At 46.7% G+C, this 20,878-nt stretch overlaps 2 protein-coding genes across 5 annotated transcripts; both read left to right on the top strand.

Moving 5' to 3' along the window:
- Window positions 1-36: 36 nt before the first annotated feature.
- LOC131211913 (ATP-citrate synthase) lies at window positions 37-11,846 on the top strand. Of its 4 annotated transcripts, none has more exons than XM_058205595.1 (10): window positions 37-155; window positions 5,621-5,832; window positions 6,626-6,811; window positions 6,894-7,084; window positions 7,160-7,821; window positions 7,890-8,081; window positions 9,237-9,444; window positions 9,520-10,858; window positions 10,928-11,163; window positions 11,228-11,846. In XM_058205595.1, exons 2-10 carry the CDS (start codon window positions 5,677-5,679, stop codon window positions 11,394-11,396), a joined length of 3,339 nt encoding a protein of 1,112 aa, XP_058061578.1. In that variant the 5' UTR covers window positions 37-155; window positions 5,621-5,676; the 3' UTR covers window positions 11,397-11,846. The 4 variants fall into 4 exon arrangements, with proteins under 4 accessions (XP_058061578.1, XP_058061576.1, XP_058061579.1 ...); XM_058205593.1 differs by lacking the exon at window positions 37-155 and adding an exon at window positions 3,321-3,534; XM_058205596.1 differs by lacking the exon at window positions 37-155 and adding an exon at window positions 3,321-3,534 and having other exon boundaries at window positions 9,300-9,444.
- A 4,504-nt stretch (window positions 11,847-16,350) lies between these two features.
- Window positions 16,351-18,846, top strand: LOC131210572 (uncharacterized). The gene is made up of 4 exons (XM_058203841.1): window positions 16,351-16,512; window positions 18,221-18,440; window positions 18,574-18,671; window positions 18,760-18,846. Exons 1-4 carry the CDS (start codon window positions 16,351-16,353, stop codon window positions 18,844-18,846), a joined length of 567 nt encoding a protein of 188 aa, XP_058059824.1.
- The last annotated feature ends 2,032 nt before the right edge of the window (window positions 18,847-20,878 follow it).

The following is a 20,878-nucleotide window of genomic DNA, read 5'->3' on the forward strand; positions in this document are numbered from 1 at the left end:
TTGCGGTGCTGCAGAAGGTCGCGTACGCTTTTCAGATATATTGTGTCAGCAATTTTTCGGTTTCGGATCCTCCATCGATCGGTGGCGCTCCCGTTCTCAGATTGGCCCACCAGAGTCCCGGCACCAGAAAGGCGAGCTGAACGAGGAACAACAACGTACGTTCTTTAGCCCGTCCTTCCGTCGACGGCAGGATGTGTGCGAAACGAATCGATGGCGTTCAGGGCCGTGTGAAATATTCGCTGTTTGCGAAAAAACTAGCTCGATGGGAATTTCGGCAGGTTGTTGTGCTACGAATTGATTCGATACGGCTTGCCGGATAACCCGAGTGGGTGGGAACAGAGCGCAATGCAAGGAGCATGACGAACGGAAAACGAACACACGCATGGGCCGCTGACAATTCCGGGAATCGGTCAACTTTCCAAAGCGAAAGAAACACAAAAAAAGTGATTGCCAAGTTGGAAGCACTCGCGCGGCTAGTGCGGTGTGTTGCAGTGTCGACGATTGCCCAACGAGCATCGGTGTGGTCGATCGGGTCCCTTTGGTTTGTTGCATAAATTAGCTGAACCGTGCCGTGGCTTGAAAGAAAAAGGCCCAGTTCGATGGGCACGACACGAGTGTGTGCCTCTGAACGTGTGTGTTTGTGTGAATGTTCGTGCTTTTCGATGGACTAATCGGACCAGGAACAGCGAACGGCGCACGGGTGGCCGCGATTAGAAAAGAAAACGAATACATTCGTTTGCCTATGCGCTTTTACGCTAAAACATGTCGCGAACCTGAGCGGACGTGTCTGTGTGCTTTATTCGTGTGGGGTGGACCAGCCTGACCAGCCGAGCAACTAGTCTTATCAGTGGGGTCTATCTGTTTTCGGCAATGCACCGTCTATGGTTGTTGTTTTTGGACTGTGTAAAATGGTTTCCGAAAGTGGAATGTTTGAAGCACCGTGTAAATCAATGGAAACATGAAGTGTGAGGTTACTGTACGGGTTTGAGTACGAAAAAAGTATGTCATGAGCCGACGCCGGGACAAAACACGCGTCGTCGCGGCGTGTTTATGTTGCCCTTCTGTTTACACGAGCCGCTGATGACGCTACCGGCGACCGGTGCCCCGGAATGAGAAGCGTGGCAACCGTGACTGGGTAGATCGTACGATATTGCTGCAAGATGTGGCCTGATGTATGAAACGATATTACTGGCTGTTGGTGGTTGTGAGATACGACCCCCCCGTTTCTGTCTGATTTTCTCACTCTCTCTCGCACAGGGGCTGGATTTTGCAGTGCCATTACTGCAAGCAAATTACATTTAAAGTCCTTTCGTTCCTGCGAAATAGGACACAAATTAGGCCGGAGACGCTTAAGTGGTGCTTGAGCAGAGCGCAAGGCAAACGTTGGGCAGTTTAACCTTGACGACGGAGGTTGTAGATTGGATGGGGCAAAATTCATTGCCAAGGTTGCTGTGTATCCCCGCGTATCGATCGTAGATGGCTGCCAAAAAATGTTTGCTGCGTTGGGTTGGCGGCGCTATTTCGCAGCACAATTGAGTCGAACGTGTCCCTTATCAACAATAGCACCCCATTAGCGACCGTCCGCTGTAGATAGACAATGCAATTTGGAGCAAATTAATCTTCGGAAGCCCAACGACAGAGCCAGTATTAATGCTGCGCCATGCGCTCTTCAAAGTCTTCTTCTGAATCACTTGTCTTCTCGACGACGAACCAAGAGCTCCATTATGCAACCATAGATGGAGCGATGACGTCACTGAAATCGTGCCTTTCGACCGTTTTTATTGGTGGTGCAATGAAGTGGTTGGTTTTTATTGATTCGGGTATTCGTGCAAATCTCAACCGGGATCTTTCAGGTCGTTCTGACTGGCGCAGGTTTTCTTATGCTTTATTTGCATTCTTTCTTTTTCTTTCTTCCAGCGAATCGAACAGTTGCTGGTGTGAATGCCTAGATAAAAATAATTATATAATGAATGCTTGGGTCAAATGAGCGACAAAAGTTTACGGAAATGACGCCAACAACCGAAAAGTACATTCATGTGGCGAGTCGTTCCGTTCAGTTATCTTTTAAAAAGAACGATGTAGCCATCCGCCTGTAAAGAATGGAAGCTAAGTTATGGAAAGTTATTCTTTGCTCGTTTCGTGGAGAGCAATTTTTTCCAGTTCTCTTTTGTAGATGCAATTTTCATCAGCCAGCTCTCCAAGATGTTTAGGGTCGCCACCATTGCAAGGGTTATTGCGTCATGAGGACGAGTTCTGAGGAACAGTTTCTAGCGTCCGGCGATGCCGCCCTTATCGATTGACGGCATTGGATGAATCTAGAGGTCACGGGAAGGAGGTGTTGTTTGGAGAATGATAGTGAAATGCTCTCTATTCGAACTTTGCCTTTTTCTCCGCAGTCATGAGTATTTGCTACGTAAATCAACCTGCCGTGCGCACGTGGATACGATACGGTTACCTTTAGGAATGTCCGTGTGTTAGATATTGTTTAATAATGTATGCCATAGACCTGTTTTAATCACACCCAGTTCCGCGTAGCTGCTAATGCTCTAACGGTGCTGACCAACACTTTCACTCACCCTAATGTAAGGTGTATGATGTTCAGAATCAACGTTAATCGCGCGCAATCGGTATCAGCCAAGCAGGAAGAACTATGGCAGCAAATTACATAGAATTAAAATTCATCAGTGTTCTTGGGGTTAAAAAGAACTTACTGGTTCCTGCAGTCCGGTGTGTGCAACCTTACCAACCTGAATTGGACGAAGGTTACTCCCGTACAATCGCCACCAGTTCCTAGACTCCAGCTGGCATGTAAAACAAACACACGCGCACACTTCACCTGCCACTGGGTCAAACGCAGGGGACACACTCAAGGAGCATCCGTCCTTGACAGTGTCCCGATGGGGTATTAAATGGCTCGTAGGTCATAGCGCGTTGCACGCCAGTATCAGTGTTCGTGATTAACGCATGCTGGACGCCTCACATGACTATGACCACCGACACGTACCGACCACCGACCCGTGGGATGATGCTCCTTTCGCTACGATTGCGCGCTGCTAGGCGTTTGCAAAACTCGCGTGGAAACCAGGCGGACCAATCGCCGGCATCAGCTGAGGAGATAAGCGAGGAAATGAGCAATGGTCAGCAACGGGGAAGTAACGCGCGCCCGTCTGTCCAGTGTGGAAAGAAGAAGCTTCCAAGACGGCGGAAACGAAGTAGAAAAACCCTCCCAGCACCGCGAGGCAGCGACCCGTCGTAGCCCAAAAACCGCCGATTCGCGCGCCTCGACCCCGTTCGAATCAGTCAGTCGTTGTTGTACCGTCGATCCGGTTGGTCGATCGTTTTCTCCTGCTCCGGGTCCGCATGCGAGAGGCGCGTTTCGTGGTGGTTGGTTCGGTTTTCGTTTCCCTGTCTCTCTCTCACGTCGTGCCCTTTTCCTGGCCGCGCGGTTCCTTGGCGCGTTCCGTCCAACAATCCGCGTAACCAGTGAGTTTTCCGTCGTCGTCGTTGTTCCGTGAACTCTCTCTCGTTTCGCAGGTGAGAAGAACAGAGAACAAACGTCTCGCGTATTGCGTTGTGCGGTTCCGTTTCAATATATTTTTGGTAGAGAAAGTTGCCGCGTTGACTGCCGTAGTTACTGCTGTGGTGCCTTGACTTGAGTCGGATTGGCCAGAGAGAAAACAAAACAAGATCGATATTTCTGGTTCAACAACGCCGAAACTCCGGTCAATTGATATGGTTTCATTTCTCCCGAAAACCCACAAATATTCCACTCCAGGGCGGACTGCTAGCCGATGGGCCGATGCAACACACCTTAGAGTGGCCGGAAGATTGGTTGCGGAAGAGCTGCAGCAAATGTTAATATGTGCGTGCCAGGAACGCTTATCGCTTTATCTTGGTGGGTGATGTGCTGATGGCGGGGTGGGCAGTCGCCGTATAAACATGCAACCCCAAGTGGCCAATCGAATGACTATCGCGGTTTCTAGGGTCGCTATCTGGGAAGTGTGCTAAACAAACTTGCCGTGGAGGAGAACCGATTCGTGTGTATTTGGTAGCGTGCCCGGCAGACAATATTTATTACACCGATTTACCTGCCCCCCTGCCTGCCTAAGCATGGCTCATTACGGGCTGCATTCGGCAACCTGTCGACCGTCGGGTGTGGTTATTACACTCGAAGGCGATCGGCAAAAGAAAAAAGGGGACGGATAGCGGTGCGCCACGTACGGGGTCGGGAATCGCTGATTATCCTATGCAGTGTGCCGCGTTCTTCTCGCTGCTCCGACTAATCGGTTTCTAAGCGAAAGACATCGGTTCGAACCTAACAATAAATTAATGATATCCTATAGTACAATTGCATTTCGTCTAAATCATGGAATCACGGCTTCTTCATAAATCAAAACCGTCTCAAGCTTCGTTCCACGGCGCAGTGGCACAATAGGATTGGATTGATAAAAAACGGCCCGTTTGAATTGTATTATCTTGTCGGGCAAAGGAACGTGAGATGCGCGCGATCCTCGCGTGTGATGCTTTCCTCGGGAATTTTGTAATCTTTATCGTTCGATGGTCCACCTTCGACACACGTAACCAGCTACATGTTGCTAACCGCGAGTGGCCACCGGTGGCCGCCTTGGCAGACCGCCTTCCATCGATGTAATCACCAAGTCGATGGAACAGTCGCGCGATCAGGCGGCTCAACAAACACCCATCCGAAGCAAACCTCAAGCCAGCCGCCCGCCAACACCAAACATACGGCGGCCTTTCGGAAGACAAACTTCGAAGGCGCGCACCGCATTGTTGTGTCATTAGAGTGAAAGTGAGTTCTCTCTAGGCGTCGCTTAGTCGCTGTCCGGACTGGCCTGCCTTTTCGCTTTAACGTCCGTTGTGTTACGGTAATGGGCCTTTTGGGTGGTTGTTTCTGGTGTCCGAGACATCCGATGCAACCGACGGCTCAGACTGGTTTTGGGCTGTACCCGTGTGTTGGTACGAGATTGTCGCTTTGTAGTAAAACTATCACCACCAGCACTAGGCCTTATAAACAACAGACAAGATATCTCTTCGCGGAAGAAGGGCCCTCCGAATCTGCTTAAGGGTTGAGACTTTGGGCTGCCACAAGGGGTTCCCCTTTTTGTTGATGTAATGCGGGTTTGGGTGCAATACACACGACAGCAAGTGCAAGGGTGTCGGATCACACGTGTGGCGCTTTGCTCGGTCGGGGATGTCGATTCCATCACACCTTGAATTAAAACGGAACCCTGAGCGATAAAGGCTGACGAGTTTTTGTTAATAGACCTCGTTGTGTAATGATTATTTTTCTGAGCGGAATCCACTGAGTGAGGCAATCGCGCGAATCGACAATCGCGAATTAAGGTGCAGCAACCATTATCAATGACATCACTGTCAATTATCTTCGAGATATATTGTAAAAAAAAGATTATTTCAACCGCAGAAAGTAAATTTAACGTCTTCATCTCTTAGGTTGTTTTTAATAAAAAAAATAGATAAGTTATTCTGGATTATCCAAAAGGTTTACAACGTTTGAAAGGACGCACACAAACTGTCTTTCGCTCGACGGACCATAAAACAGGTCATCATAACACTGATAATAATATTTTTTTCCGTTCAGCTTAGGAAGTAACATCACTAACGCGAACCAGTTCATAAGCCCTTTGATTGTCCACGATGTCCGCAAAAGCGATACGCGAAGCCACCGGTAAAGACATCATCAATCGCCTCCTGGAAGGCGATCATGGGGCGGCCAAGTGTCGCTTTGCGACCGTTACTGAAACAACACAGTGGCAGCAGCTGGTGCAGGACAATCCCTGGCTGGAGAAATCGGTGAGTGAATTGGTTTTATTCGTTTCAATAATTTAACAACACATCCTTGATCGTTCGCCCTAAGCACTGCTTATGAACAGAGCATAATTAATTTGAAAAGATGAATAATCTTCAACAGCCATTTTTTAAAAGCTGCATCCCTAAATTAATCAGCAGCTAGGAGGTGTCTGTCTGCCTCCAATGAACTTTAGACCCAGTTCTCGCATACTGTGGTGTTTCGATAACAAAAAACGGTATGCCTTTTTGCTCACCACCACCATCGATTTATGATCTTCATGGTTATTTCTCGTAGCGACGGGTTTGGTTTTTTTCTCTCTGGCCTTCATCCGACGATCGTTTTACGTAAAATGCTTATTCCGTCACACCCCAATGGGACGGAGAGGCACAGTGGTGACGTAAAATGGTACAAACCGGAGTTTCTCCAAGTATGTTTATATACTGGACGATGATTTGCTCTTGGATCGACGCAACAGTGAGAAGATCGGGTGTGTTTGTGTGGATTGAAGAATGTAACGCAAATTCTGCTGATCGTACAGAAGCAACCAGCGTTCAAAGTACGGTATATGATCACGTGTTTTGTTGATTGTCTAGGCTCGCCGAATACCGAATACCGAAACAAATGATCGTATTTATTGTGCTAAATTACACGCAACACTGCCCCGTCGGTTACTGGACTGATGATTGTGGATTAATTTTCAATGTTACAAAAAGAGCAGTGGCAAAATGTTAATGTAAAAATAACACACAAAATGAATTCGCTGCTAATTTCTATCATTACTTTTCCGATTTTTAGCCGCTAGTCGTTAAACCGGATCAACTGATCAAGCGCCGAGGCAAGCTTGGATTGATCGCGGTGAACAAAAACTTGTCCCAAGTGAAGTCATGGATTGCCGAACGGCTCGGCAAGGATCAGAAGGTTGGCAACGCGACCGGCAAGTTGCGCAACTTCATCATCGAACCATTCATACCACACAAAGATGTAAGGCTGTCCCTAGAGGAACTGCGCGTCATTTAGGATCCTAATCCGTACAGCAACTGGACTCGCTCCGTTTCCTTTGCAGAATGAAGAGGCGTACGTCTGCATTTATTCACACCGAACGGCAGACACGATACTGTTTTATCATCAGGGAGGCGTTGACATCGGCGATGTTGACTCGAAGGCCCTGAAGCTGGATGTACCTGTCGGACAAGATGTCTCACTGGGGGACATCGAGAAAGTTTTACTTACGGAAATATCGGGCGCTAAGAAGCAGTGAGTGTCGTGTGGAGCGATGCCTCACTTTTGGCATTGGGTGTCAAAATTGCTTAAATCGTCGTTTCGTTGCAGGAGAATTGCCAAGTTTGTTTACAACCTCTACCGGCTGTACGTGGACATGTACTTCACGTACCTGGAGATCAACCCGCTGGTTGTAACGAGCGATGCGATCTACATTCTCGATCTGGCCGCAAAGCTCGATGCGACCGCTGACTTCATCTGCCGGCCAAAGTGGGGCGACATTGACTATCCTCCGCCATTCGGACGTGACGCATTCCCGGAGGAGGCCTACATTGCCGATCTAGATGCGAAGAGTGGTGCCTCGCTGAAGCTAACGATCCTGAACCGTAATGGACGCATTTGGACAATGGTGGCTGGCGGCGGCGCTAGTGTCATCTACTCCGATACGATCTGTGATCTCGGTGGTGCTACCGAGCTGGCCAACTACGGCGAATACAGCGGAGCCCCATCCGAACAGCAGACCTACGAGTACGCAAAAACCATTCTCAGTCTGATGACCAGCAGCCCAAAGCATCCGGATGGAAAGGTGCTCATCACCGGTGGTGGTATTGCTAACTTCACCAACGTGGCCGCTACGTTTAGTGGTATTATTACGGCGCTTCGCGAATACCAGCAGAAGCTGATCGATCACAACGTGTCCATATTTGTGCGTCGCGCTGGCCCCAACTACCAGGAAGGGCTGAGGAAGATGCGCGAAATCGGCAGCAGTTTGGGTAGGAGTTCACGAAATTTGCAATGCTGTGCGACACGATCTTAATACGAGATCTCTCCATCGTCCCAGGTATTCCGCTGTATGTGTTTGGGCCGGAAACGCACATGACGGCCATTTGTGGTATGGCGCTTGGAAAGAAACCGATTCCGAAGAGTTGCAACGTACACTTTGCCACCGCCAACTTCCTCTTGCCGGGTGGGCAGCAAGCAGCAGAATCGTCCAAGAAGTCATCCTCCGCCAGCGCCAACGATGTCATGAATGGTAAGCAAGCGATGCGACCGATATGGTCCGTGTAGGTGAAGATGGTTTTCGCATTGTGGGTGACAATTTTACATCATCTCGTAGCTGTGCTCCCCGCTAACGCTTTTCCCTGCCTAGAACACCCAATTGGCGAGTCGTACAAGGTGCCACCCATCGGCGCTCCTTCGGAAATTTCCATTTCCAATGCATCATCATCAACATCATTCTCGCGCTTGACGATGGTTGGTTTTCGAAAGTATTTGTTCAAGGTTTTGCTCAGTGCCACATCTTTTGCCAATGCCACCAGCAACAGTAATGCCGCCGAGGGAGGTGAGAGCTCAAGAACAATATTGCTGTGTACTGGAGTGCTTACCGCGAAACCCGCGCATGTTAGCATCTTTGTTTTGCAAATTTAACATATTTTTGGGGGACGCCGGGAAGGACTTTCTTCTTGCTTTCGCCGCTTAAAGCGCGCTTCGTTGTTGGAACGCACATTTATCTAAACTCGCACTCCTCTACATGTAATATTGTTGAGTTCCTATTTGTTGGGCAACTGTTTAGCCGGGGCTGTGTGTTTGGTATTGAAAATGATGGTGGTCTAAGGAGCACCAAATGAATGTCGACCACATTCAAAGTTTGATCGATTTCAAATGCAGACGTAATATATCCCCAGACCATACCTGCAACAAGTATGGCAATTGTTAAATAAGCTTACAGCTTACTGTTGTTAACTGTTAACAGTAATAATAGCCTATAAACTTAGCAAGATCGACATTCAATACCAATTCGAAACTGCTAGAAATTGGGCAAGTCAAACTATGGCCATTTAGAAGGTTTCATCAATGGTATGGACTACAGCTCAACGGCAGCATTAGTGTTCGACTTTGGACGTGCTCGCATGTAAAATTTCCCCGATTGCCACACACCATCATCATCACCAATATCGGTATCGATCACCTATTTTAAACAAATTCACATAATCCATGCTCTGTTCCTTTTTTCTTCTCTTTTTTCCCTTTCCGCACGTCATGCTGTTTATTCGTATCGCTTCATGTGTGCGTGTGTTATTGTTTGACTATTGTTTTGTTGCTAAACCCTACACGCTCACCACCTCACCATATCATGAACTTCCCCTTGATCGTAACTCGTCGATCGATCACGCATGTGTGTGTTTAGCCTCTGGCAGTAGCAGTAGCGTTAGTAAGAAACTTACTTCACCTCCCGGTGCTTCCCCGCTAGGCGGAGGGGCGGTCCGATTCTCGCAGACCGACGTCGCATCGGCCGCGGAGTATCGACAGATGTTTACCAACCGAACGAAGGCACTCGTTTGGGGCATGCAAACCCGGGCCGTCCAATCGATGCTGGATTTCGACTTTATCTGTCGGTAAGATGGCAGAGAAACGCCCGAGAAGTGATCACTGAACGTTAACCCGTGTTTTGTGCTTGTGCTTCCCTGTAGCCGTGACGAACCGTCGGTCGTAGCGATGGTGTACCCGTTCACCAGCTACCACAAGCAAAAGTTCTACTGGGGCCACAAGGAGGTGCTGATTCCGGTGTACGCTAAAATGTCCGAAGCGATCGGCAAGCACAAGGAAGCGGACGTGCTGGTGAACTTTGCTTCGCTCCGGTCGGCCTACGACAGCTCGGTGGAGGTGCTAGACTATCCGCAAATTCGCACGATCGCCATCATCGCCGAGGGTATTCCGGAAAATTTGACACGCAAGCTGAACGTGGCGGCTCGCGAGCGTCAGGTATCGATCATTGGGCCTGCCACGGTAGGTGGCGTAAAGCCGGGTTGCTTCAAGATCGGCAACACTGGTGGCATGTTGGACAACATTCTACATTCCAAGCTGTACCGTGCCGGTAGTGTTGCGTACGTCTCCCGTTCGGGTGGCATGTCGAACGAGCTGAACAACATCATTTCACTGACCACGGACGGTGTATACGAGGGCGTAGCGATCGGTGGCGATCGCTATCCTGGCACGACGTTCATGGACCACATCCTGCGGTATCAGGCCGATCCGGCCGCCAAGATGCTCGTTCTGCTCGGTGAGGTCGGCGGAGTGGAGGAGTACGAGGTGTGCGAAGCGCTAAGGGATGGCCGCATCACGAAGCCCCTGATCGCGTGGTGTATCGGTACGTGCGCTTCCATGTTTACGTCCGAGGTGCAGTTCGGTCATGCCGGTTCTTGTGCCAACTCGGATCGCGAAACGGCTTCGGCCAAGAACCGTTCGTTGAGCGAAGCGGGCGCTCATGTGCCAGATTCGTTCGATACGCTCGGTGATTTGGTTGGCTCGGTGTACGAGAATTTGGTGCGTGAGGGACACATCGTGCCAGCGGAGGAGGTTCCCGCACCGACGGTGCCGATGGACTACTCCTGGGCCCGCGAGTTGGGCTTGATCCGCAAGCCCGCCTCGTTCATGACGTCGATCTGCGACGAGCGAGGTCAGGAACTGCTGTACGCGGGCATGCCGATCAGCGATGTGCTGCAGAAGAACGTTGGCATTGGCGGTGTAGTATCGCTGCTGTGGTTCCAGCGTTGTCTTCCGCCGTACGTTTGCAAGTTCTTCGAAATGTGTCTCATGGTCACGGCCGACCATGGACCAGCCGTTTCCGGTGCTCACAACACAATCGTGTGCGCCCGAGCGGGCAAGGATCTGGTGTCGTCCGTCGTGAGCGGTTTACTAACGATTGGCGATCGCTTCGGCGGTGCTCTCGACGGTGCTGCCAAGCAGTTCTCCGAGGCGTATGACTCCAACTTGCACCCGATGGAGTTTGTCAACTCGATGCGAAAGAAGGTAAGTAGGTGGTGGCTTACACCATACGACTGAAAATCACGGCTACAACCGAGAACCTTTTCACTGCAGGGTCAACTGATCATGGGCATCGGCCATCGCGTGAAATCGATCAACAATCCTGACGTGCGCGTGAAGATCATCAAAGAGTTTGTGATGCAGAACTTCCCGGCCTATCCGCTGCTGGAGTACGCTCTGGAGGTGGAAAAAATTACCACCAGCAAGAAGCCGAACCTGATCCTCAATGTGGACGGAGTCATTGCGACCTCGTTCGTCGATCTGCTGCGAAACTGCGGTTCTTTTACCAGGTAATTTGTGCTGCAAAAGTGTCCGTTGATGGTAGACTTACACGACGACTCCCTTTCGATATAGCGAGGAAGCTCAGGAGTACATCAACATCGGGGCGATAAATTCGCTGTTCGTGCTGGGACGTAGCATCGGTTTCATCGGGCACTTCATGGATCAGAAGCGCCTCAAGCAGGGACTCTACCGTCACCCGTGGGATGACATTTCGTACGTTCTTCCCGAGCAGTACAACTAAAACCGTGCGCTCAAAGCGACAACGGCTGATGCAGAGAACAACAAAATAAGCTACAAAAAACCACAAGCACAACCCGACAGCAGGCAGAGTGTGATGAGGGATGGTCGAGATGCTGCAAGCTCCGCGGATCCATCACGGAGAAAAGGGCACGAAAGTTGCAAAACAAAACAGAGCACGTTAAGGGAGAAACGGAGCAAAAGCAAACCAAAATCGTTAAACACTAGTTGTCACTTCTTTCGATGCAGCATGCAGGGTGGCAACTAGAACTCCAATGAATCTCCTTCTTTCCCTTGTTCCCTCTCTATTTCTACGATTAACGTTTCGGGGCTTTCCTTTTTGCTGTTTATTGTCGTCGCGTGTTGTACCATAACTGTTCGATGTATTTTTAGCATGGGTTGAGCTGTCCATTTTACTCGCTCGACGTGTGAAATGCATTTAAAACGGAGGCAAATAAGCACATCCGGTTCGTTTCCTATTTTCTGCTTTGCGGCGACCAATCAATCTGTTTCATTTTTTCTTACAAAGCAAAAATCTAACGCAAGCCTCATCCTGGATGAAGCGAACGCCACGCGGAACAGAAGCAAACGCAACGTGCGAACTAACGCAAAATGAGAACAAAGGAGAAGAAGGACACAGAATTGAGACCGTCTTTAATTTATTCAGTGCTTTATAACCTTTCCGATCTATCGTGATGAGGCGTTTGAGGCCATTTTTACAACAAACACCAAACGGAACCTGTTTCAAGCGTACTGGCCACAACGGAATGAAAAGCGGCACGCTGTATTCCATGAATATTCTTGACTAAACGAGCCAGCAGTGCGTAGAACAAGAATAGAAATATGTCACAAGTGCGGCGCATTACACTTTAGGTATCAAATTTATGACAAAAAGTTCTGTCTTTATTTTCGATTGTGTTTTTTCTCATTTTTTGACATTTCTGTTAGAACCTTTTTCATTGCGGTTTCTGTTGCTAAATATAAGTTTATGTGGATATGTTTCTTCTATTTTTTATGCGGCCAAAAGCCACACAAGGTTGAGAAATAATAAGGAGTTTTCATTGATTGATTTTGATTTATTGCCTAATTTAACCCATATACATTTTGCATTATTTTTCGTTAAAATCTAATGATGAGACGTTGTGCAGAAACGTTTGCCACTAATACACTAATCATGTGTGAAATTGCACCGCATCAATTGTAGCAACAAACAACATGGTACCCTATTGGGCACTGGCTGCTAAACATACTGCACTTGTATTTTGAACTTGTTGATGGTAGCGTTAATTGATAAGATTGGCCACAGAAAAGATTGGCCACAGAAAAGATTGGCCACATGGAGAGATCACACCATACTACTAATGGACTGCACCGTGTAGCTTGCACTGATTAAAATTACGAATGTTTTGTAAAGGGATATATTGTGGGGTTGTTTTCTAGGTGAGCATAAAAGAGCATAACTGCCGTGGTGGCGCACTGCTGTTCACTTGAACTTGTTGCTGTTGATATTTTGTTTGGAGTGAACCACAGGCGCACAAGAAGTAACATACTGATACTGTGGCACGTTGGACGCGCCTTTCCATCGAATGCCCTACAATCGAAGGTCTTTCGTAAGCGTGGGAGCGTGTGCGTTTGACGGGCAATGATATCCCATTTTTGCACAGCACTTGCACTGTTCTTTCTGCGCATAGCTCCTGCTTTGGCAGAACATGCACCAATATCACAGCTTGACTGATAGCGGACAGTAGTAATAAAAATGAACTAAACCGTATACCGTTTCCACTGCTCTTTTTTATCTCTTTTGTTAGCAAACCTTAACCGTGTTCTGTTGTAGTGCTTTCAGAAAGATGGAGACATTCTAATGAATGCGAATGGTTTTTTTATTTTCTAGAAGAAATAAGATCAACCGACGACGTGCTCAAATTGGTCCCGGCCGGCAATTGTGTCTAATATTAAAGAAACTTTTTGTTTGTTGCGTTCAAATATTTGACAATATTTCCACTTTTCCACAGAAATGAGTTTCCGAAAAAGTAATTAAAAAATGTTCGTTGGCCGTTTGGATTTAAAGAGGCGAGCAACTGCTCGATTGTAGATGGCGCTGAAAGTGCACTGCTCGAATAGCGAACTTCTTCCATTTTTGTTTCTTTGTGTTTTTCACGAAGCAGCAAGTTTCCAAATCCAAAAAAACAAAAACAAAATTAATGCCTCGTTCGAGATTTCGTTCTGAAAATATTCATACCAAACGACCAATCACTAGAAATTTTACAGTAATTTTGCAACTTTCCATGCAAAAAGTTTGATACTTTTATAAGCACTAATGTGTGATGCATTTGGTTGTATAGTTTATGAATTCTTTGAGGCCTGTTAGTGGTTGTATTATACTCTCTTGGAGGAAGTTTAGTCCAAACGACGTTTTAGAAAACTGCCAACCTATTTTCTTGTTTTGTGTGTCTTGTTTGTGCGGAAGCAAAGGCACGCTGAAATCTGTTTTAACATTTTAAATCTTTTTTGAAAAATAGAAACACTCAAAATAGCTCAATATTGAGAGAGAAAAATGATCAAACACCGGGAACCATGCTTCAGCAGCTCTATTCGACTACGTTCGTAGTAGTAAATATTGTCATAACCCGCAGCTGTAAATTATGAAGCAACTTACGTTATCTTTTTCAACTTTAATTATCAATCGCAATGTGGCCATTTTCGTCGGATAATTATTGTCGGTTTTAGTATCGCTCTTGATGCAGTAACATTAAGGAGTGGTAAATATTTTTGATGTCCATTCGCTGGTGTAATTCCGATGCCGGCTATCGGTTTACTAGAGAATGCGACACCAAACATGGTTTTTGCACTCCCTGCGGTGAACTCGATGAAACTAAATTGAACCGATTTTACGAGGAATCCTTTCACCCACGGGGGTGCGTAGGATTGTTAACACGCTGATAACATGTGCGTGACTTTTTGCTTCCGCTATCTGCTCGGCAATGCAGGTCAACGTGATCGGTTTGCCATTTGATTGTCTAAAAATCTTCGAATAGTACTCTCTGCGCGCAGCAAAAAGAGTCTGGCGGGATACACGTGGGCAAACATCAGAGAGATGTCGCTGGAAATGCACGACATATTTCTTAAATTATACCTTGTCGGAACTGGGTGCGCCATTCGACACTGCACCGATGGCAAAGTGCAGCCACGGCATATGTTCTGCCGCATGTCGATTTTTCCTCGTCTTTCCCTCAGCTCATGATTACTCTCCCACAACGCCACAGCGTAGCAGCCGAGATCAGCAGAGGACGACCCCGTCTTCCGGGGGGTGTCGTGAGAATTGAGATCTTAATATGGAGTACCGTTTGTCCGGGCATTGAAAGCACTTTCATGTTCACAGCGACAGGAGGGCGCTTTCCGATTGATGAAACGGCTTAATCGGGTCCACTTGCATTCCGGTCCGGACTCGAACACCGCGGAGCACCGAGCGAGAGGCGCCTCGCTCTTATGGTTTTATTTATTCGCGAGACTCGGCTGGATAACGAAACATTAACTATGCATTTCCCGGCCCGGGAGCGCGGGCGTTTGTTCAATGACCCCCAAATTAGGCATATGTTTGCAATACGTCCTACTAGGTGCCGGAAAAATTCGGAAAGGTCCACCAAAGATGGGCAGCGTCCTGACATTGACTTACTTTTCCGGTCACGCTGCGTCTGGCAATGGCATAGATTTTGGTGGCCCCCCTAATCAAACCACTAGCCATCGCTATTTGATCTCTAGTTTTGAATGGAATTTGGCGGAGCTGGAAATTTTTCGGCCCCTCATTCTTTTCTAGGTGGCTATCACAACGCTCTGCGCCGTTTCTTCTCAGAACCGACCTTAGGACCTTCTCTGTAGCCGGTGTCTGCAAAGTCACATAAAAGGTACGCCCCCAAAAGAAGGCCCCAATTGACGAAAATCTAAGCACTGAATAATTGAGGCAGACCCCGGTGAATAATTAATTTTCCGTTTTACCAAATCCTTTCATGTTGGTCATTCTTAGCCGCGAGCCGACTTCCATAAAGCCCACAGTTATTTCTCGAGTGCCACAGCAACGCAGGGCATGCCTTCGTCTTCATCTGGGCACTGTACAATGTGATGTGCAATGATAGATTCTCCAAGGACAACTCATACTTTTGTTAATTTGAAAAAGTTAATCATTAATTTAAAGTTAATTCAAAGACTCTCTCTGTTAATCTAGCCAATCGAAGGTGATAAATAGCTTCAGTTTGGGAGGTTTATTTCCGAAAGTATCCGCGTGCCAACCTGTTGCTGGCTGTGCAGCGTGGCATTTCAGCGTCAGCTACTACCGTCACCAATACACCGATACACTCGGTAGTACCTAGTGTACCGGATGCCGCCTTCCGATCCAAGTGTGCGTGCAACCGAATCTTCGTTGGAGTTGAAACGGCGAACGCGGTTCAGTCTATAAAAGCGCCAGAAGTGTGGCCGCAGACGAGTAGATTGGTTTGCCAGACGATCGAGCTCAGAGTAGCGTCACTCAGAAGTAGAAGTAGACCGCGGGCCGGCACTTTCGACTGCGATCTCCAACGAACGAAACGAACAGGGAGTGTAGAGACACGAGGGATCCCTTCGCAAACACCGGCGCCGTGTCCTTGCTGTAACATTTCGGTTAATATCACACAGCAAACAGGCCTCGTGGTGACATCGTGAACGCTGCCAGCGGCCCACCGGTGCCACTGATCCTTGCCCACTGATAGCATCCGTGCGCGAAAACCGTGTCGCGTATGATGGATGCGGTCGTCAATAATTGATTCCGCCAAAGGTGTTCCGGCGATTGGGGCGTGATTGCGGTAAATCTCACGAGCCCGCAGGTGAGGTTCAGTTTGCAGGCGCAGTGCATAAAGTGATACCGCCGAATCGAGTGGTGCCTTCGAGCAGGACCGGACACTAGCACAGCAATAGGAAACCGTGCGAAAATGCGACGAGCCGTTCTGCAGATAACGATCTGTTTGTTGCTGATCGAAACGCCCAACGTGTGGTGCAGGCTGGCGAACCTAAAATCCGTGGTGCCACCGCCAAAGTTAGTCAAATCGGACGAGATGGCCAAACTTTCGGAAGTAACCTACGACGACTATCCGGTAAGCGCTCAGTTGGGGTTTCTCAGTTTTTTTCTGAAACCAAAGCCTGGTTATCTGAATGTGGGTTGAAGAATGTAAATAGGACATTTCCAGGCAAACCTACGCGTTGAGTAGCTGTTGAAGGTTATCCATGGTACGTGTTTTCAGTTTCCACTAAACGTCCGGGCTGTGTAACGCATGCTTATTGCATCGTGCAAATTGAGAAACATGATTTACGGTCTTATGCCGATAATTCTGTACAACTCTGATAAGCGCAGATATGGTGCACAGCTTTAGTGTTGTCTCATCGCTGGCTTTACGGCACAATCCGGCTTCCTCCTTACGTTTCTGTTCTGTTGTTGAAAAAAGGAAGATTAGCCGTGTTTTCTGGTCATTCTGATTTCTGGTCTGGTCTATTTTCTATTAATTTTTTTTAAACAATTATTTTTTTAAAGGGGCCGTGGCGCAAAGTTGGATCGATTGAGGTCAAAATCCTGTATTAATCAAAATCCTGAAATTGTTAAAGTATGGCGTTAAATGAACGATGATGAATTTTAAACGCATTAATGGGTGATGCTATTTTTGTTTTTCATTGCCAAATACAGCCGATTCCAGGTTAAATTCGACCACGATCTGGCAACATCAAACTGTACACATCATTGCGCGAAGGATATCTGATCCTCAGCTTCAATACCGCGGAAGAATCCAATCAGCCAAAAACCCGCACCAAACAGTCACTCGTTTTGGCTGTATTGGTTTCTCTTGCACGACTTGTGGGTTTTTTGAACCCCAAAAACGACAATTATGTTTATAAGCCACTGAGGTGAAAATAATCTTAAATGAAATGTGCTTTTCAAGTATCGTTGCGTTTGAGTTGAAGACCTACCACTTTGGCAATAAGTTTTGATTTGAGAATTGTATACATAAATGTAATGAATGAACCTTTCGAATGAATGTTTAACCATCGAAAAATATTCAGCCATTTATAATCAAATTAAAAACAAATATCTTTAATGGACCACCCTGTATTAAGCACCAACACTCAAAGTTTTGCATTCAAGTTGTTGCTCTATCAGGGTTTGAACTGCCTTTCGCTTAGAAACCGATTAGTGGGAGCAGCGAGACAGATGCCCTACGGACGGGCCACATATCCCTGTTGACCGTATGAATTAATATTTGAATTTGAAAGGGTAAATCTCGTGGTACTTTTGTGATGCTTTATCTTGCCACGTGCACTGCAGAATACTGAAGTAAAAAAGAAAAATGTTGCCAAGAATGCAGAAGAGTTCCTTCATTGTAGGAGCGAAGCATTTGCACAAATAAGCGTGAGATTGAATTGATCAAAAGTCACTTTGGCTCCAATCCACAGAAGATGTTGCTGTTAGTAATTAAAATATGCAATCTTTGGGCCTTTCGTTATTTACTTATTTTCTTTAACTGCTCCAACAACCTCCTTAATTGGTTCTAGATCTATGATTCTTATTTTACTTATTCCATTTTCAAACAAAAATTAAATATGTACATAATTTTTTAAACATTGCTAGCATCTTCAATCACAATCAACTGTTACTGTTCTTCTATTAACAGCGTTAATCATAGAACGCTTTCAGTTAGTAAAAGTTATGAAAAACTTGTCGCAAAACTGAATTTACCTGGCGGCAACCACAACCGTGCTGTAAAACCCCAATCCAACTACAGCTTAAACTATCGTTTACTCGTCTATCGTTAGATGGTGGTTCCGAAGCGGGCGGCGATGCTCCTGGACCGGCTAATGGTGGCCCTGCACCATGCACTGGAGAAGGGCGACGGTGAGGACGGTGGTGGTCGGCCTATCAACAAGGTGTATCGCGATGGCCGCTACACCGGCAAGCCCACGTTTTCGTTGGCCCCGGCCAAAATACCGCCTTCCGCAAGCAAAACGGAGCAACTGATGAAAAGCTATTACGCCGGTAAATTGGCCCACCATTGGCTCGCGGTCCGGTGACGTGGACCAAGTTATCCTTTTTCAATCATGCCGCGATTGGAACTTTCCCTGGGACTCTGACCGTGATGTTCTTTTCTTGTCTCCCTACTCCACCCCAGAAGCGGACGCGGATGCGGATGCCGAAGACAGGGTGGCCAACGTGATTCCGGACGAGATTGATGACATTGAAACGCGGAAAGAGCTGCTGGATGAAATGGTAGGACTGGAACACTGAGAAGCCGGAGGCTTTGGGCGCGTGTGACCGTTTAATGATGAGATTGTGCACTTTTTCACTTTCCCCACAGATGGACATCCAGACCAGGGGCACCGAAGATAAGACCAAAAAGGGTCGGTACTGGAAGTGTTACTTCAATGCGGTCAGTTGTTTCTAAGAGCGTGCGCCTAGTGCCGGGAAATGCATCGGGGACTGTAAGGACCTTAAGGCCCTTTGGATTTCTCCCTCCTGGACACTGCACAAACACGAACCCGAAAGCAATGGGGCATTTTTGTTTTGCGTTGATGAAGTCTTTTGACTTGGAAGCTGTCTGTGCACCTCCGAAAATCCTGACTGGAATACACGGAGCATCAACTAGTGGCGTGCAGGACAAGCTCGTATTACTAAAGGACAATGGGCGCCGCAAGCCGTAGGTACAGCCGCAGCCGTGTAACGGGTGCACGTGGTGCCGATTATACTACTACGATTTAATAAACTAGAAAACAAGTAAAATACAATATTTCGCTGTTGGGTGTTTGCAGCGCGTTACATTTCCCGCACCATGCTGGATGACATTAAAAGTTCGCGGAGAAGTTTATTTATTTCCAAACAAATCCAAGCAGCCCAAAAGAAGCCTCTGTGTTGGGCAAAATATGTCCCTCGTCTACTGATGAAATAAAAAAACATAAACACAATACACACATAAATAATGTGCCGTGTTTAATTTAAATACATGAATAAAAGGACTACAAATTTCAACTACTAAATTCAGTAAATGTACAATCGAAATGAAGTGTTCAACTGCTCTACGATCCGACATTGTTAAAATGAAAGTTTGTGGTGGTCAGTGAATTTTAATTAACATCAGAGTATTAAGATCAGTTAGAATTTCATATGTTTTATCTTAAACTTGGAACTTTATAAGACATAAATGCTTGATTACCTAAAAGGTTTAGAACCAGATTTGTTGGTGTTCTCAAGTATAAATTAAGGATCATTTTGAGAATTTTATTCAGTCTGACTTGTGTTGACTGGAAGTTAGTTTTGGAGCATTGTGACCACAGAGAAGAGGCATAGGTTAAGAGAGGGAGCAAAATTGGAAGTTTATTTGACAAGTTTAGTTTTTATTTTCTGTTGATTAAGGGTAAAGCAGTTTGATGAATATGTCTAGTTTTCTATGTAACATTTCCAAGTGTGGACGGTAGTTATGTTATCTAGTATGATATATTTTGACTATCCATAATGATATTTGCCCAGGTAGGTAGATAATTCGCTTGCTGAATTTATATGGAAAATAGCCTGTGCTTTCGAGTGATTGATTTTTATCTTCCAGTTATTGGAAAAAAATTTCAACATTAAGCAGAGCAGAATTGCATTAAACTTGAACCCCATAATTGAGCCGTAATAACATCTGCTTCATTACCCTTTTTTCCACATAGCAATGTGGCGATCAATTGCCCAACCAATGATAAGTTTCAAGTTGATTCCATTGCGAAAAATTGAATTACCGATTTTAAATTATTCCTAGTGACGGTTGTTTTAATTCAAAAATGGTTCACACTTTGGTTGTACATTTATTTTTATATTCATAAAATGATCGCTCGATTTGCTCGATCACTGACAGTGCGTATATTTTAACACAGAAAAAAAATGCTTTTTTTACGGCTCGGTCCGTTCTACCGGACAAGATAATTCAAAGACGACCTGTGTCCTCATGACGACCGTGCTGCTGATTGTAAAATTCGAAACCAAAACCAAACATGGAGGCGCCTGGTCATCGGTGCACTTTGCGGTCCCCAGCTGCCGAGATGCATTTATTGTATGCAACTTTCGTTTCCGTGGACTTTCGCTGCTTGAAACTAGATTAAAGTGATCCCTTCGCTACGGCCCAAAAGCTCCATCCAAAGCTCTCGTTCATTTTGTGACGAGCGAAAAGCACTTCACGCGAAAAGGCGGAAAGCTTTGCGAACGCTTTCTCTCAACAACGCCTTAAGGCGCCGTTCGATGGTGGCGTTTGCAAAATTCAAATTCCCAGAACGGGTTCAATGTTTGCTGCCGGAGGGGAAGTTTACGAGTACTGCTGAAAGGCGAGCTGCTGTCTCGCCCCCCGGCGCCCTTACTGAAATTTTTGGTTTAGAAATTTGTTCGCTCGAAAGTTATCTTCTCAATTACAAATCGAAAACTGTCCACAAATGCCGTTGGCCATTCGC

This window comes from Anopheles bellator, chromosome 2, assembly GCF_943735745.2.
Source record: "Anopheles bellator chromosome 2, idAnoBellAS_SP24_06.2, whole genome shotgun sequence".
Lineage (NCBI taxonomy): Eukaryota > Metazoa > Arthropoda > Insecta > Diptera > Culicidae > Anopheles > Anopheles bellator.

Coding starts and splice junctions, on each gene's coding strand:
- LOC131211913 (XM_058205595.1), top strand. CDS start 5,677: ATGTCCGCAAAAGCGATACGCGAAGCCACCGGTAAAGACATCATCAAT. Junction 9,445..9,519: donor GATTTCGACTTTATCTGTCG/GTAAGATGGCAG, acceptor GCTTCCCTGTAG/CCGTGACGAACCGTCGGTCG. Junction 11,164..11,227: donor AACTGCGGTTCTTTTACCAG/GTAATTTGTGCT, acceptor CTTTCGATATAG/CGAGGAAGCTCAGGAGTACA.
- LOC131210572 (XM_058203841.1), top strand. CDS start 16,351: ATGCGACGAGCCGTTCTGCAGATAACGATCTGTTTGTTGCTGATCGAA. Junction 18,441..18,573: donor GATGAAAAGCTATTACGCCG/GTAAATTGGCCC, acceptor ACTCCACCCCAG/AAGCGGACGCGGATGCGGAT. Junction 18,672..18,759: donor AAGAGCTGCTGGATGAAATG/GTAGGACTGGAA, acceptor CTTTCCCCACAG/ATGGACATCCAGACCAGGGG.